Source organism: Mytilus edulis, chromosome 3 (genome assembly GCF_963676685.1).
Source record: "Mytilus edulis chromosome 3, xbMytEdul2.2, whole genome shotgun sequence".
Taxonomy (NCBI): Eukaryota; Metazoa; Mollusca; class Bivalvia; order Mytilida; family Mytilidae; genus Mytilus; species Mytilus edulis.
Window position 1 is genome coordinate 33165590 of NC_092346.1, and position 13493 is coordinate 33179082.

General features: G+C 31.5%; 1 protein-coding gene across 9 annotated transcripts in view; it reads left to right on the forward strand.

The window, feature by feature from the left end:
* LOC139516275 (neuronal PAS domain-containing protein 3-like) overlaps positions 1 to 13493 on the forward strand; it is a 94537-nt gene that overhangs the window by 72287 nt on the left and 8757 nt on the right. For all 9 annotated transcript variants that reach the window (XR_011662935.1, XM_071306277.1, XM_071306278.1 and 6 more), the window contains one exon: positions 2609 to 2753. Coding sequence is in view for 8 of the 9 variants with exons in the window: in XM_071306277.1 (XP_071162378.1) it covers positions 2609 to 2753 (145 nt within the window). In the remaining variant the exon portion in view is untranslated. The remainder of the gene's footprint in view (positions 1 to 2608; positions 2754 to 13493) is intronic.

A 13493-nucleotide genomic window follows, 5' to 3' on the forward strand; every position in this document is an offset into this window, starting at 1 on the left:
TTTTCGGGGGCCTTTTATAGCTGACTATGCGGTATGGGCATTTGCTCATTGTTGAAGGCCATATGGTGACCTATAGTTGTTAATTTCTGTGTTATTTTGGTCTCTTGTGGAGAGTTGTCTCATTGACAATCATACTACATCTTTTTTTTTATATTTATGTTATTACAAACTTGTTGATATTTTTGGATAAGCACTACATTTATTTATAAATTGTTTTTTAAAGGTCACCAACTTCCTGTGTAAAATGTAGAAATTTGTTGTAACGATTCTTTAGTGTTTCTATCATCATTAAGATACTTGCTTTCAATTTACAGACCAAGTTGGCGACTGATAATGTCACATGTTAGACAAAAATTAAATACAAATCATTTATTCGACTATTTATACTAATGTACAGTTTCCTAAATGTCAAACTTCAAAATAGTTGCCAATCTATATTGTTTAATGTACCAAAAATAGAAACGAAAGATAAAACTACAAACATAAATTAATGGTGTGATGTTAGGTATTTCATAATCGTGTAATCGTCATGCATTTGTTTACAATTTATTCAGTGAAAGTGTATTACATATGGTCGATTTGAATTTTAAGTTTACGACTGATAAATATTTATAAGGGATGATATAACTGACACAAGCTTGAGGTTAAGTTGCATAAAATGACATAAGTTTTACTTATATACTAATTACTTAGCAATACACAGGTTATAAATTTGTTTTTTATTTCTTAATCTGCAATTGCCTCATTTGTCAACATACATCTTGGTTTAAATGGATCTATTGTTATTTTAGGTAATGTATTCAAAACAAAACACTTCAAATTTGTATACGTGAAATTCCAATTCTTCAGTAAATCTTACCATAAATTTAAATGAGTTTTTTATGGAATGTCATGAATAACATGTTTGATGGTGACATCCTGGTGTCTATGCAAAAAGTTTGAATCTTTTTATGCCCCACCTACGATAGTAGAGGGCCGTTATGTGTTTTCTGGTCTGTTGGTCTGTTTGTCCGTCCATTCATTTGTCGTACCATTCGTCCTTCTGTTCCACATAGGGTTAAAGTTTTTGGTCAAGGTTACGTTTTTGATGAAGTTGAAGTCCAATCAACTTAAAACTTAGTTCACATGTTCCCTATGATGTGATCTTTCTAATTTTTATTCCAAATTAAAATTCTGACCCCAATTTCATGGTCCACTGAACATAGAAAATGATAGTTCGAGTGGGGCATCTGTGTACTTGGGACACATTCTTGTTTTGAATCTGTTTGAAAGCAGCGATGCTTATTTGTATTTTACATCTATCCAAAATTTAATACGAGTCCTTCATTTAATTAAGCAAGGTTTCCAACTAAGCTGAATGTGTTTTTTTACCTTGTTTGGACAAATTCTACATACATTTTGGAAAATTTAATTTTAGACTTTATGTTTTTGGAAACTTTTTTGGAAAAAAACTGCTGTCAATTTTCCTGAAGTTTTACCTGCAAAATAAAGAAATAAAATTATCTTGAAGGTCGCTTCAAACATCTCATACAATTTTCCCAAAAATCTTAATCAAAATCTTCAAAGTTTTATAATTGTAGTAATGAAACATCCTTCAAATTTTAAAATTTTCTTTTAAATCCAAGAAATTATTTTTGAAGTTTCATTTAGACAATATGTACAAACTCCAGCTAAATTTCTGGTTATTGTACAATTTGCTGTATGATCAAATAATGGGTTGGTTCTATTTACAGTAGACTTACTGCATTTCTCTTTCTTTTATTTCTTTCTCACTAATTTATATGTCTACTGAAAACTGCTAGTATACTGATTGCTGAATGGCAATCTCATAGTTATATGCATGTAGCAGTAAAACTGTTAAAGGGGCAAAATAGAAAGAAAAAAAGTAATGATAAGAAAAGGACATGTAACAAGTCTATTTTTACTGTTACAGACATGCATTGTCTTACAACACTGTAGTATTGTTAATGGTATTATAACTACATGTAATTAAACAGCTAATTTGAAATGAAATTTGAGAAATTGATGATCCTGGCTTCAGAAGTTATACAATATTTAATTGTTACTAAAAATTATATAATTAATTAACATTTTAAAGGGTTGATGGCATTTATAAGATTGAAATTCATAATAGCATATTGCAATTCTCTGTGACACTACTAAATCATATGTAGATTTTTGTGTGTGAAATTCCATGGTTTCTAGCTTTCTTAATGAGATTATCTCGCTCATTATTCCTTATATTGAAATAAACAGCTTTTCATGTATTTGGTAAAATAATACTTGCTAAAAATGTTTTCAAACACATAGTACCTAATTAGACTTCCCTGGTAAATATGAACCTGCCATATAAGCAGACAGAGTATTAATTAGCCATTGAGGTCTGATAAAAAAAACAAAAAAAACAAAAAGACGCAATTACAGGTTTTTTTTTTTTTATTCAGTATCAAACTTTTTTTTTGATAACTTGTAAAAACAAACATCTACAAGAACTAACAAAGTATATATGTACTCATTTCTCAATTGCCCGGAGGATGAAGTTTTATTATAATTATAATGGTATAACAAAGACAATTGTTTAATGAGTGTTGTTTTCCTTATTTTTCAGTAATAGTTCAAGGTTCGTCAGTCAGCAAATATTACAGATTCGTTGGCAAGAATTGTGATTGGGTGTGGATGCAGACACGTGCTACAATAATTTATAATACAAACAACGTTCCACAGTACATTGTCTGTATGAATTACATTATAAGGTATGAGTTATATTTATGTGGGACAGATCTAATAAGTGTCACATAGTTGTTCTGGTACAACAGTGTCCCTCCGTAAGGGAAATGGCTTTTTCTTGATTTATTTACAATTTATAAAGGACATTGATGGACTGGTGATATTGTCTAGGCCAGGTGTTAATTAGGATATTGAAAATGTGTACATTTTTGTTAAATTCGTAACAGTGGATTTGATTGAAAATGCTCCTTGGCAAAGCTGTAGATTTTTTAAATCACAAATAGTTTGAAAATACAAACATAATCTATTTTTTTGTCTGTCATTAAAAAAAGAAAGTATGCTAACAATATGCATCAAAGTACACCCAATGTTTATTGAGACGTAAAAACATTTGCTACAAAAAATCAGCCTAGGGGTTATATGTTTTTCCTGTTTTCACACCTTGTTGTACATTTTTAAATTCTAAACTTTTGGCATTGATTATGCAGTAAAGTTATTGACATAAAAACATCTACAAAAGCATGAAAAGTTTTGTTCTTTTCCTATTTTACACACACAAGTCAAGGGATAAGTTACAAATTTATGCAGTATTGTGATCAACAATGTTGTATGCATAAAAATTTGCCTCACAGTGATGGCACATTATTTTTTATTTTTTTCGCCTCACAGTGATGTCACCTTGTTATTGATTCTCAATTTGGTGAGGAAGTCAAAATTGAAAGTGTGGTAAAAAAGTTAAAAAATAAAGGTGACAAGATCCAAAAGGATAACTAAACTTATAAGTTGAAAACAAAATGACAATGTCATCCCAGAAACCAAAAGACAAACAACCGTACACAAACCACATCATAGAATTGAAAAGCTGTTGAAGTCCTTCCATTTTCTAATGTCTCTGTGTTAAAATATAGACAGATGCATTAGATTATTTCTGGTGAGATGACTTTCTACCTCCAAGTAATGAAAGAAAATATCTTAGAATTCTCTTAAGATTGATTAATGGTTTGTTGTGTAAGTCACCTAAATGTCCAGTGGCAAATATTTCATGCATGTTCAGGATTATCTATTATGAGAATGGCTAGAAAGCTGATATAAAAAATTACGCTTTGGCTTAAATTAACATGAAAAAACCAACATTGTCATAAAAAGTCATGATGAAATTTTAAAAAGAAATTGATTAAGGTATGGAATAGATAATATTGCTATTACTGTGTTTAAGAAACACATTTTAAGCCAATGCTTATAGTTTGAAAAAAAGTGCTTATAGTTTGAAAAAAAAAGAAAACATCACTGTATACAATTTTATGTGTCTGGAGCGTTTTTCTGAATTAAGTTTTATCATGAACTCTCAAATGTTGAATGCCAAGATTGTATAAGAAATAAACAGTTAAAGACTTACAATCCAAAAAGGCCCAAAAGTTCAAATCATTCAAAAAAAAATTAAAAAAATTAGAAATTAACTCAAAGTTCAAAGCATATTAAAAAACAGAATAGAAACACACATTCAACTCATTTTGAAAAACAAGACCCATTGCATTTGGTGGCCTTCAGCGGTTTTCTGCTCTTTGGTCATTGCTGTCTCTGACACATGCCCCATTTCCATTCTCAATTTTAATAATAGAAAATAAAAAGTTTTTTTTATTCTTTATACAATGTGAAAGTCAATTACCCTCCATGCGAGAACCTCATGGGTAGTCAAGGTCGTTAAAACACCCCTTAGTAGTAAATGTCAGGTACATCACATGACTGTTTCACCAACCAATCAGAATCCTTCTATAAATTTAAGTTGTTGATTTATAATTACTTGATATATTGTTTACATAATCATAAAATACATTGCACTCCATTTCATGTCAGTGAACTGCATGACAAGTTCAGTACAGGTGTTTGACATTATGTCATAAAGTAGCAAATTAAATTGATTTGGCCTTGACATGAGTGACTTCTGCCATTTTTTTTTAGCTCATTTTTAACTCCCATCATTATTATTCATAAGACTTACTTTTGAGATGAAAGTTCTTATCTAGAAGTCATTGAAATGATTTGTTAAGGTCGTGAGCTTAGGTCTTGTCAAGTATCATTTTTTAAAGTCAGAAATTTGAACTTTTTGACTTATGGGTATAAAGTTGTTTAAATTAGAAAGGGATTACACTGTAGAAATTATAACTTAAAAAACGTAGAACTTTGACCCAGATTATATGACTGATCTTATATCATCCATTTTATGTTTATATCTTTGATATAGCTTTGTATGTTCTGCTGAAGTGTAAAATTGCAACAATCAATCAATTAATTAACCGTTTCAAAATTTTAAATTTAGAATTGCGGTTTTAATGATAAATAGCTACAATACACAAATTTACAAAACAGAACTAGAGCATATGATAAGTTGAGTTAGTGCAGAAAGTGTAACCAGTAAACTTTTTATTTTTAGCTCACCTGGCCCGAAGGGCCAAGTGTGCTTTTCTCATCACTTGGCGTCTGGCGTCCCTCTTCGTCGTCCGTCATCGTCGTCGTCTGTCGTCGTTAACTTTTACAAAAATCTTTTCCTCTGAAACTACTGGGCCAAATTAAATCAAACTCGGCCACAATCATCATTGGGGTATCTAGTTTTAAAAATGTGTCAGGTGACCCGGCCAACCAACCAAGATGGCCACCATGGCTAAAAATAGAACATAGGGGTAAAATGCAGTTTTTGGCTTATATCTCAAAAACCAAAGCATTAAGAGCAAATCTGACATGGGTTAAAATTGTTTATCAGGTCAAGATCTATCTGCTCTCTAATTTTCAGATGAATCGGAGAACCTGTGGTTGGGTTGCTGCCCTCAAATTGGTAATTTTAAGGAAATTTTGCCGTTTTTAGCTCACCTGGCCCGAAGGGCCAAGTGAGCTTTTCTCATCACTTGGCGTCCGGCGTCCGTCGTCCGTCGTCCGTCGTCGTCGTCGTCGTCGTCGTCGTCCGTCGTTAACTTTTACAAAAATCTTCTCCTCTGAAACTACTGGGCTAATTTCAACCAAACTTGGTTACAATCATCATTGGGGTATCTAGTTTAAAAATTGTGTTCGGTGACCCCGCCAACCAACCAAGATGGCCACCATGGCTAAAAATAGAACATGGGGGTAAAATGCAGTTTTTGGCTTATAACTCAAAAACCAAAGCATTTAGAGCAAATCTGACATGGGGTAAAATTGTTTATCAGGTCAAGATCTAACTGCCCTGAAATTTTCAGATGAATAGGACAACCCGTTGTTAGGTTGCTGCCCCTGAATTGGTAATTTTAAGAAAATTTTTGCTGTTTTTGGTTATTATCTTGAATATTATTATAGATAGAGATAAACTGTAAATAAAAAAAATGTTAAACAAAGTAAGATTTACAAATAAGTCAGCAGGTCCTAAATGGTCAGTTGACCCCTTTAGGAGTTATTGCCCTTTAAAGTCAATTTTTAACCATTTTTCGTAAATCTTAGTTATCTTTTACAAAAATCTTCTCCTCTGAAACTACTGGGACAAATTTAACCAAATATGGCCAAAATAATAATTAGGGTATCTAGTTTAAAAATTGTGTCCAGTGACCCAGCCAACCAACCAAGATGGCTGCCATGGCTAAAAATAGAACATAGGGGTAAAATGCAGTTTTTGGCTTATAACTCAAAAACCAAAGCAATTAGAGCAAATCTGACAAGGATGAAAGTTGTTTATTAGGTCAAGATCTAACTGTCCTGAAATTTTCAGATGAATCGGACAACCCTTTGTTAGGTTGCCTCCCCTTAATTGGTCATTTTAAGGAAATTTTTGCTATTTTTGGTTATTTTCTTGAATATTATTATAGATAGAGATAAACTGTAAATAAAAAAAATGTTTAGCAAAGTAAGATTTACAAATAAGTCAACAGGTCCAAAATGGTCAGTTGACCCCTTTAGGAGTTATTGTCCTTTATAGTCAATTTTTAACCATTTTTTTCGTAAATCTTAGTTATATTTTACAAAAATCTTCTCCTCTGAAACTACTGGGCCAAATAAAAGCAAACTTGGCCACAATCATCATTGGGGTATCTAGTTTTAAAATTGTGTCCAGTGACCCAGCCAACCAACCAAGATGGCTGCCATGGCTAAAAATAGAACATAGGGGTAAAATGCAGTTTTGGGCTTATAACTTAAAAACCAAAGCATTTAGAGCAAATCTGACAGTGGAAGAAATTGTTTATCAAGTCCAGATCTATCTGCTCTAAAATTTTCAGATGAATTGGACAACTGGTTGTTAGGTTGCTGCCCCTGAATTGGTAATTTTAAGGAAATTTTGCTGTTTTTTGTTATTATCTTGAATACTATTATAGATAGAGATAATCTGTAAACAGCAATAATGTTCAGAAAAGTAAGATTTACAAATAAGTCAATGTGACTGAAATGGTCAATTGACCCCCTAAGGAGTTATTGTCCTTTATAGTCAATTTTTTAAATTTTCATAAAATTTGTAAATTTTTACTAACATTTTCCACTGAAACTACTTGGCCAAGTTCATTATAGATAAAGATGATTGTAAGCAGCAAGAATGTTCAGTAAAGTAAGATGTACAAACACTTCACCATCACCAAAACACAATTTTTCATGAATCTATCTGCGTCCTTTGTTTAATATTCACATATACCAAGGTGAGCGACACAGGCTCTTTAGAGCCTCTAGTTGTTATTATCTTGAATATTATTATAGATAGAGATAAACTGTAAACTGCAATAATGTTCAGCAAAGTAAGATTTAAAATCAAGTCAACATGACCGAAATGGTCAGTTGACCCCTTTAGGAGTCATTGCCGTTTATAGTAAATTTTTAACCATTTTTCTTAAATCTTAGTAATCTCTTACAAAAATCTTCTTCTCTGAAACTACTGGGTCAAATTAATCCAAACTTGGCCTCAATCATCTTTGGGGTATCTAGTTTAAAAAATGTGTCCGGTGACCCGGCCAACAAACCAAGATGGCCGCCATGGCTAAAAATATAACATAGGGGTAAAATGCAGTTTTTGGCTTATAACTGAAAAACCAAAGCATTTAGAGCAATCTGACATGGGGTAAAATTGTTAATCAGGTCAAGATCTATATGCCCTGTATTTTTTCAGATAAATCGGACAACCCGTTGTTGGGTTGCTGCCCCTGAATTGGTAATTTTAAGGAAATTTTGCTGTTTTTGGTTATCATCTTGAATATTTTCATAGATAGAGATAAACTGTAAACAGCAATAATGTACAGCAAAGTAAGACCTAAAATTAAGTCAAGATGACCAAAATGGTCAATTGACCCCCTAAGGAGTAATTGTCTGTTATAGTCCATTTTCTAACAATTTTCATAAAATTTGTAAATTTTTACTAACATTTTCCACTGAAACTACTGAGCCAAGTTCATTATAGATAGAGATAATTGTAAGCAGCAAGAATGTTCAGTAAAGTAAGATGTACAAACACATCACCATCACCAAAACACAATTTTGTCATGAATCCATTTGCTTCCTTTGTTTAATATTCACATAGACCAAGGTGAGCGTCACAGGCTCTTTAGAGCCTCTAGTTGGTTATTATCTTGAATATTATTATAGATAGAGATAAACTGTAAACAGTAATAATGTTCAGCCAAGTAAGATCTACAAATAAGTCAACACGACTAAAATGGTCAGTTGACCCCTGAAAGAGTTATTGCCCTGTATAGACATTTTTTACCAATTTTTCATAAATTTATGTAATCCTTTACAAAAATCTAATATTTAATTGCACAATACTGCGCAATAGTAAGAAATTTTCAATTGGAGTTATCTTTCTTTGTCCAGAATAGTAGTTGAATCAACTTAAATCATTGTTTTATACAATATACAATGTATATTCACTTTTACTACCAACCGTTAAATTAAAACAATCTTTACCATTCAGTGATAACAAGCACTTTTTTGACATTTTAATATTTTATGATGTATTTAAATGAGTAGTTATTGTTGCAAACTCCATTAGTAATTTGAATTGAGATCAGTTTTGGAATAAGGAAAAGGGGGATGTGAAAAAAAAATGGGGGGGGGGGGGGGGGGTGTTCAATTTTTCTCATTTCAGATTTCGTAAATAAAAAGAAAATTTCTTCAAACATTTTTTTGAGAGGAATAATATTCAACAGCATAGTGAATTGCTCAAAGGCAAAAAACAAATTTTAAGTTTATTAGACCACATTTATTCTGTGTCGGAAACCTATGCTGTGTCAACTATTTCATCACAATCCAAATTTAGAGCTGAATCCAGCTTGAATGTTGTGTCCATACTGCTCCAACCGTTCAGGGTTCAACCTCTGCGGTCGTATAAAGCTGCACCCTGCGGAGCATCTGGTTGTAAATTTTTACAAAATAGTTTCCTCTGTAACTAAAGGGCCAAGCTCATTATATATAGAGAAAATTGTAAATACAAAGAATGTTCAGTAAAGTAAGATCTACAAACACATCACCATCACCAAAACACAATTTTGTTATGAATCTATTTGTGTCCTTTGTTTAATATGCACATAGACCAAGGTGAGCGACACAGGCTCTTAAGAGCGTCTAGTTTTAATGTTAGGTGACTTTGTCACAATAAATTGATACTTTTTTGTATCATTTCATAACAAAACATGAATGAAAGTATGAATAAAAAATAAATGGGGCTATTATACCTTTTTATAACAATGATTCAGTAAGGAAACAACACAAACAAAACATTAAACATCTAAAAATCAGCAAGGCATCAGCACAAAAATCAAGAAACATATAAAAGATGACAAGGTAAAATTACAAAAACTAAAAACATCTATAGTCAGCATGTGTTTTGTCATTTGATTTTGCCATGTGATTATTGACTTTCCGATTGGATTCTCCTCTGAGTTCAGTATTTTTGTGATTTTACTTTTTGCTTTATAGTCTAATAAAAGGTTGGGAATAATTTTAAGGAAGCTGGCATGACATGTTTTGGATTTTTTGTCAGATTTTCGGAATCCTCTGGTTTTATCCATTTGAATGCCTTGAAAAAATTTGCCCGGTGACCCCCATTTTTCTTTTTGTAAATCTTTGTATAATGATAAGCCATCTGTAAAAGTCTTACCAAATTTTAATTATTGGAAAGATTAGAACTTGTTCTAAATCTTTACTTAGGCACCAGCCTCCCTAACAACAGGACAGGTTAGCTACTGTTACTAAATGTATTCACACTGAAATATAGTTCCCTATGGTTCTCATGTATGTGCACATAATACACATGTAAACTGAAAAAAACCTGGGTATATTATTGGAGCAGTTCATTCAAGAATGTATGTCATTAAGGTGTGTTGATGTGCAGGCTTTTTAAAAAAACATTTTGATTAGGTAACTGGGTATTGATTCAACTAGTATGATTGACAACTGTCATTATCACTAAACAATCAAAGACAAGGTGGACCTTTAATTACAATGCCCCACCTCCTAAACTGCCAATCAAATTAAACCACATTACCTATCAACCTCAGTCTTACATAATTATTCAGACCACTCAATATACATATAATTCTTAATACACAAGCATTTGACCTCATAATTGAATACACAAATGTGTATATTAGATGTTTGATATTTATAAGGATGATAGATTTATTTATTGCCAATTACTTTTGATCTACATTACATAAAGTGATTCTGTAAATTATATCTGAAAGATAAATGATTAATGGAATAACAAGATCTTAAAAAAAATGAAATATGAATATAAATATTAATAAATAAAAGGTATTCAAGTAAGGCCTATAATTTACTTGATAAATTTCCAATAATCATCTGTAATTAATCAACAATTAGATTAATTTTAGTACACTTTTTTTCATCAGGAATTGGCTTGAAACAGTTTTAAAATTTTAAAACTTTTAATTATAACAAACCATTGTTTATTAGTTTATTTCCCATCAATCATTATGTCTTTTTTAGTCATTTGAATTTTTATTAGAAGTGAATATATATTTTTGCAATCAAGAAAGAATCCACATTTCAATAAGATAACTTTTTTAATTGGTTTACGTTGAAAAAGTACATTTTTAATGCCCTGTGTTTAAAAATACTTTAAAAATTGATCAAAAGGCACTCTAAAACTTTTTATCTCCAATGCCATATAACCTCTGTTTCAACTTACAAAATGCCCCAAAACAACATTTTTCAATTTTTTTTGTTGACACTTTAAAGTTTTAAGCTGTTGGTCCAGATTTTTGTCTTACAAGGATAGTTGGTAACATTTACTAGAAGAATTTTTGCATTTTTTTGTTTTTTTGAAACATGTTCAGAACTGTCAACATAATTTTGATAAGATATAAACTGCAGTTTAAATAAAATTGTGCAAATTAAGAGACCCATATTATTTAATTTGAGCTCATTTTATCCTCATACTGGAAAAGCAAGTTTCCTTCTAAAGACCTGCTGTAAATGCAATTTTCAGCAATAGTGCTTTATAAATGTTCATTTATCCCACCATACCTTAATATGAAATAATTCAAACTTCTCTTCTAATCTTTCCATGAGTGATTTCCATCACTTTGATTTTTTAATAGTTTTTGAGAACTTAAACTTGTCAATGATAAAGCTATGAAAAGTCAAGAGAGATATTTTCCTGCCAAAATTTCAATGGCTAATATCTCGAAAACAAGCACGGTGACCTATATATTTTTTTTGCTCTTTGGATTCCTTTATTAATCCCCTATCAATATAAAGTAGTGTTTTGAAAAGTTAATTACTTTGAAATTGATAAGCGAACTCCCTTAACAAAAGCTTTAAAATATTGTCAATGAACACAAAAATTCCCCAAAAGAAAAAAAAATTATAATGAGAAACAAAAAATTATTGTCTGATGAAGAGGTGTCTAGCAAAATTAAGCAAATATTGGTTCTTTGGTGTCAATGGAAACTTTCATGACTCTCAACTATGCTGTTAAAGGAGGGAGTTGTAGAAATTTTAGGTTTTTTTTTAACATGGATAATGGTCATTTATGGTTGTATATTGTTAAGGTTTTTTTGCTCCATATTGAAGGCCTGACTGACTTTGAAATAAAGAACATCAGTCTAAACACTTACTGTATGTGTGTGTGTATTTTAATGTGCATGTGCTGACTTTGTGTCATGTATGGATACTCCATATCCTTTTTATACGACTGCAAAAATTTTAATTTTTTGGTCGTATATTGCTATCACGTTGGCGTCGTCGTCGGCGTTGTCGTCGTCGTCGTCGTCCGAATACTTTTAGTTTTCGCACTCTAACTTTAGTAAAAGGGAATAGAAATCAATGAAATTTTAACACAAGGTTTATGACCACAAAAGGAAGGTTGGGATTGATTTTGGGAGTTTTGGTCCCAACATTTTAGGAATTAGGGGCCAAAAAGGGCCCAAATAAGCATTTTCTTGGTTTTCGCACTATAACTTTAGTTTAAGTGAATAGAAATCTATGAAATTTTGACACAAGGTTTATGACCACAAAAGGAAGGTTGGGATTGATTTTGGGAGTTTTGATTCCAACAGTTTAGGAATTAAGGGCCAAAAAAGGGCCCAAATAAGCATTATTCTTGGTTTTCGCACAATAACTTTAGTATAAGTAAATAGAAATCAATGAAATTTTAACACAAGGTTTATAACCACAAAAGGAAGGTTGGGATTGATTTTTGGAGTTGAGGTCACAACATTTTATGAATTAGGGGCAAAAAAGGGGCCCAAATAAGCATTATTCTTGGTTTTTGCACCATAACTTTAGTATAAGTAAATAGAAATCTATGAAATTTAAACACAAGGTTTATGACCATAAAAGGAAGGTTGGGTTTGATTTTAGGAGTTTTGGTCCTAACAGTTTAGGAATAAGGGGCCCAAAGGATCCAAAATTGAACTTTGTGTGATTTCATCAAAAATTGAATAATTGGGGTTCTTTGATATGCCGAATCTAACTATGTATGTAGATTCTTAATTTTTGGTCCGGTTTTCAAATTGGTCTACATTAAGGTCCAAAGGGTCCAAAATTAAACTTAGTTTGATTTTAACAAAAATTGAATCCTTGGGGTTCTTTGATATGCTGAATTTAAAAATGTACTTAGATTTTTAATTATTGGCCTAGTTTTCAAGTTGGTCCAAATGGGGGTCCACAAAAGGAAGGTTGGGATTGATTTTGGGAGTTTTGATTCCAACAGTTTAGGAATTAAGGGCCAAAAAAGGGCCCAAATAAGCATTATTCTTGGTTTTCGCACAATAACTTTAGTATAAGTAAATAGAAATCAATGAAATTTTAACACAAGGTTTATAACCACAAAAGGAAGGTTGGGATTGATTTTTGGAGTTGAGGTCACAACATTTTATGAATTAGGGGCAAAAAAGGGGCCCAAATAAGCATTATTCTTGGTTTTTGCACCATAACTTTAGTATAAGTAAATAGAAATCTATGAAATTTAAACACAAGGTTTATGACCATAAAAGGAAGGTTGGGTTTGATTTAATCCTTGGGGTTCTTTGATATGCTGAATTTAAAAATGTACTTAGATTTTTAATTATGGGCCCAGTTTTCAAGTTGGTCCAGAAACCTATGCTATTTGATTTTAGATTTAAAAAGTTTGAAGAAGAAATCTTTAATTGATTTGTAAAATCTTGACATTTGTTTTGTGTAAAAAAAAAACATGTAATGTCAAAAATTTGATCACAATCCAAATTCAGAGCTGTATCACGCTTGAATGTTTTGTCCATACTTGCCCCAACTATTCAGGGTTCGACCTCTGCGGTCGTATA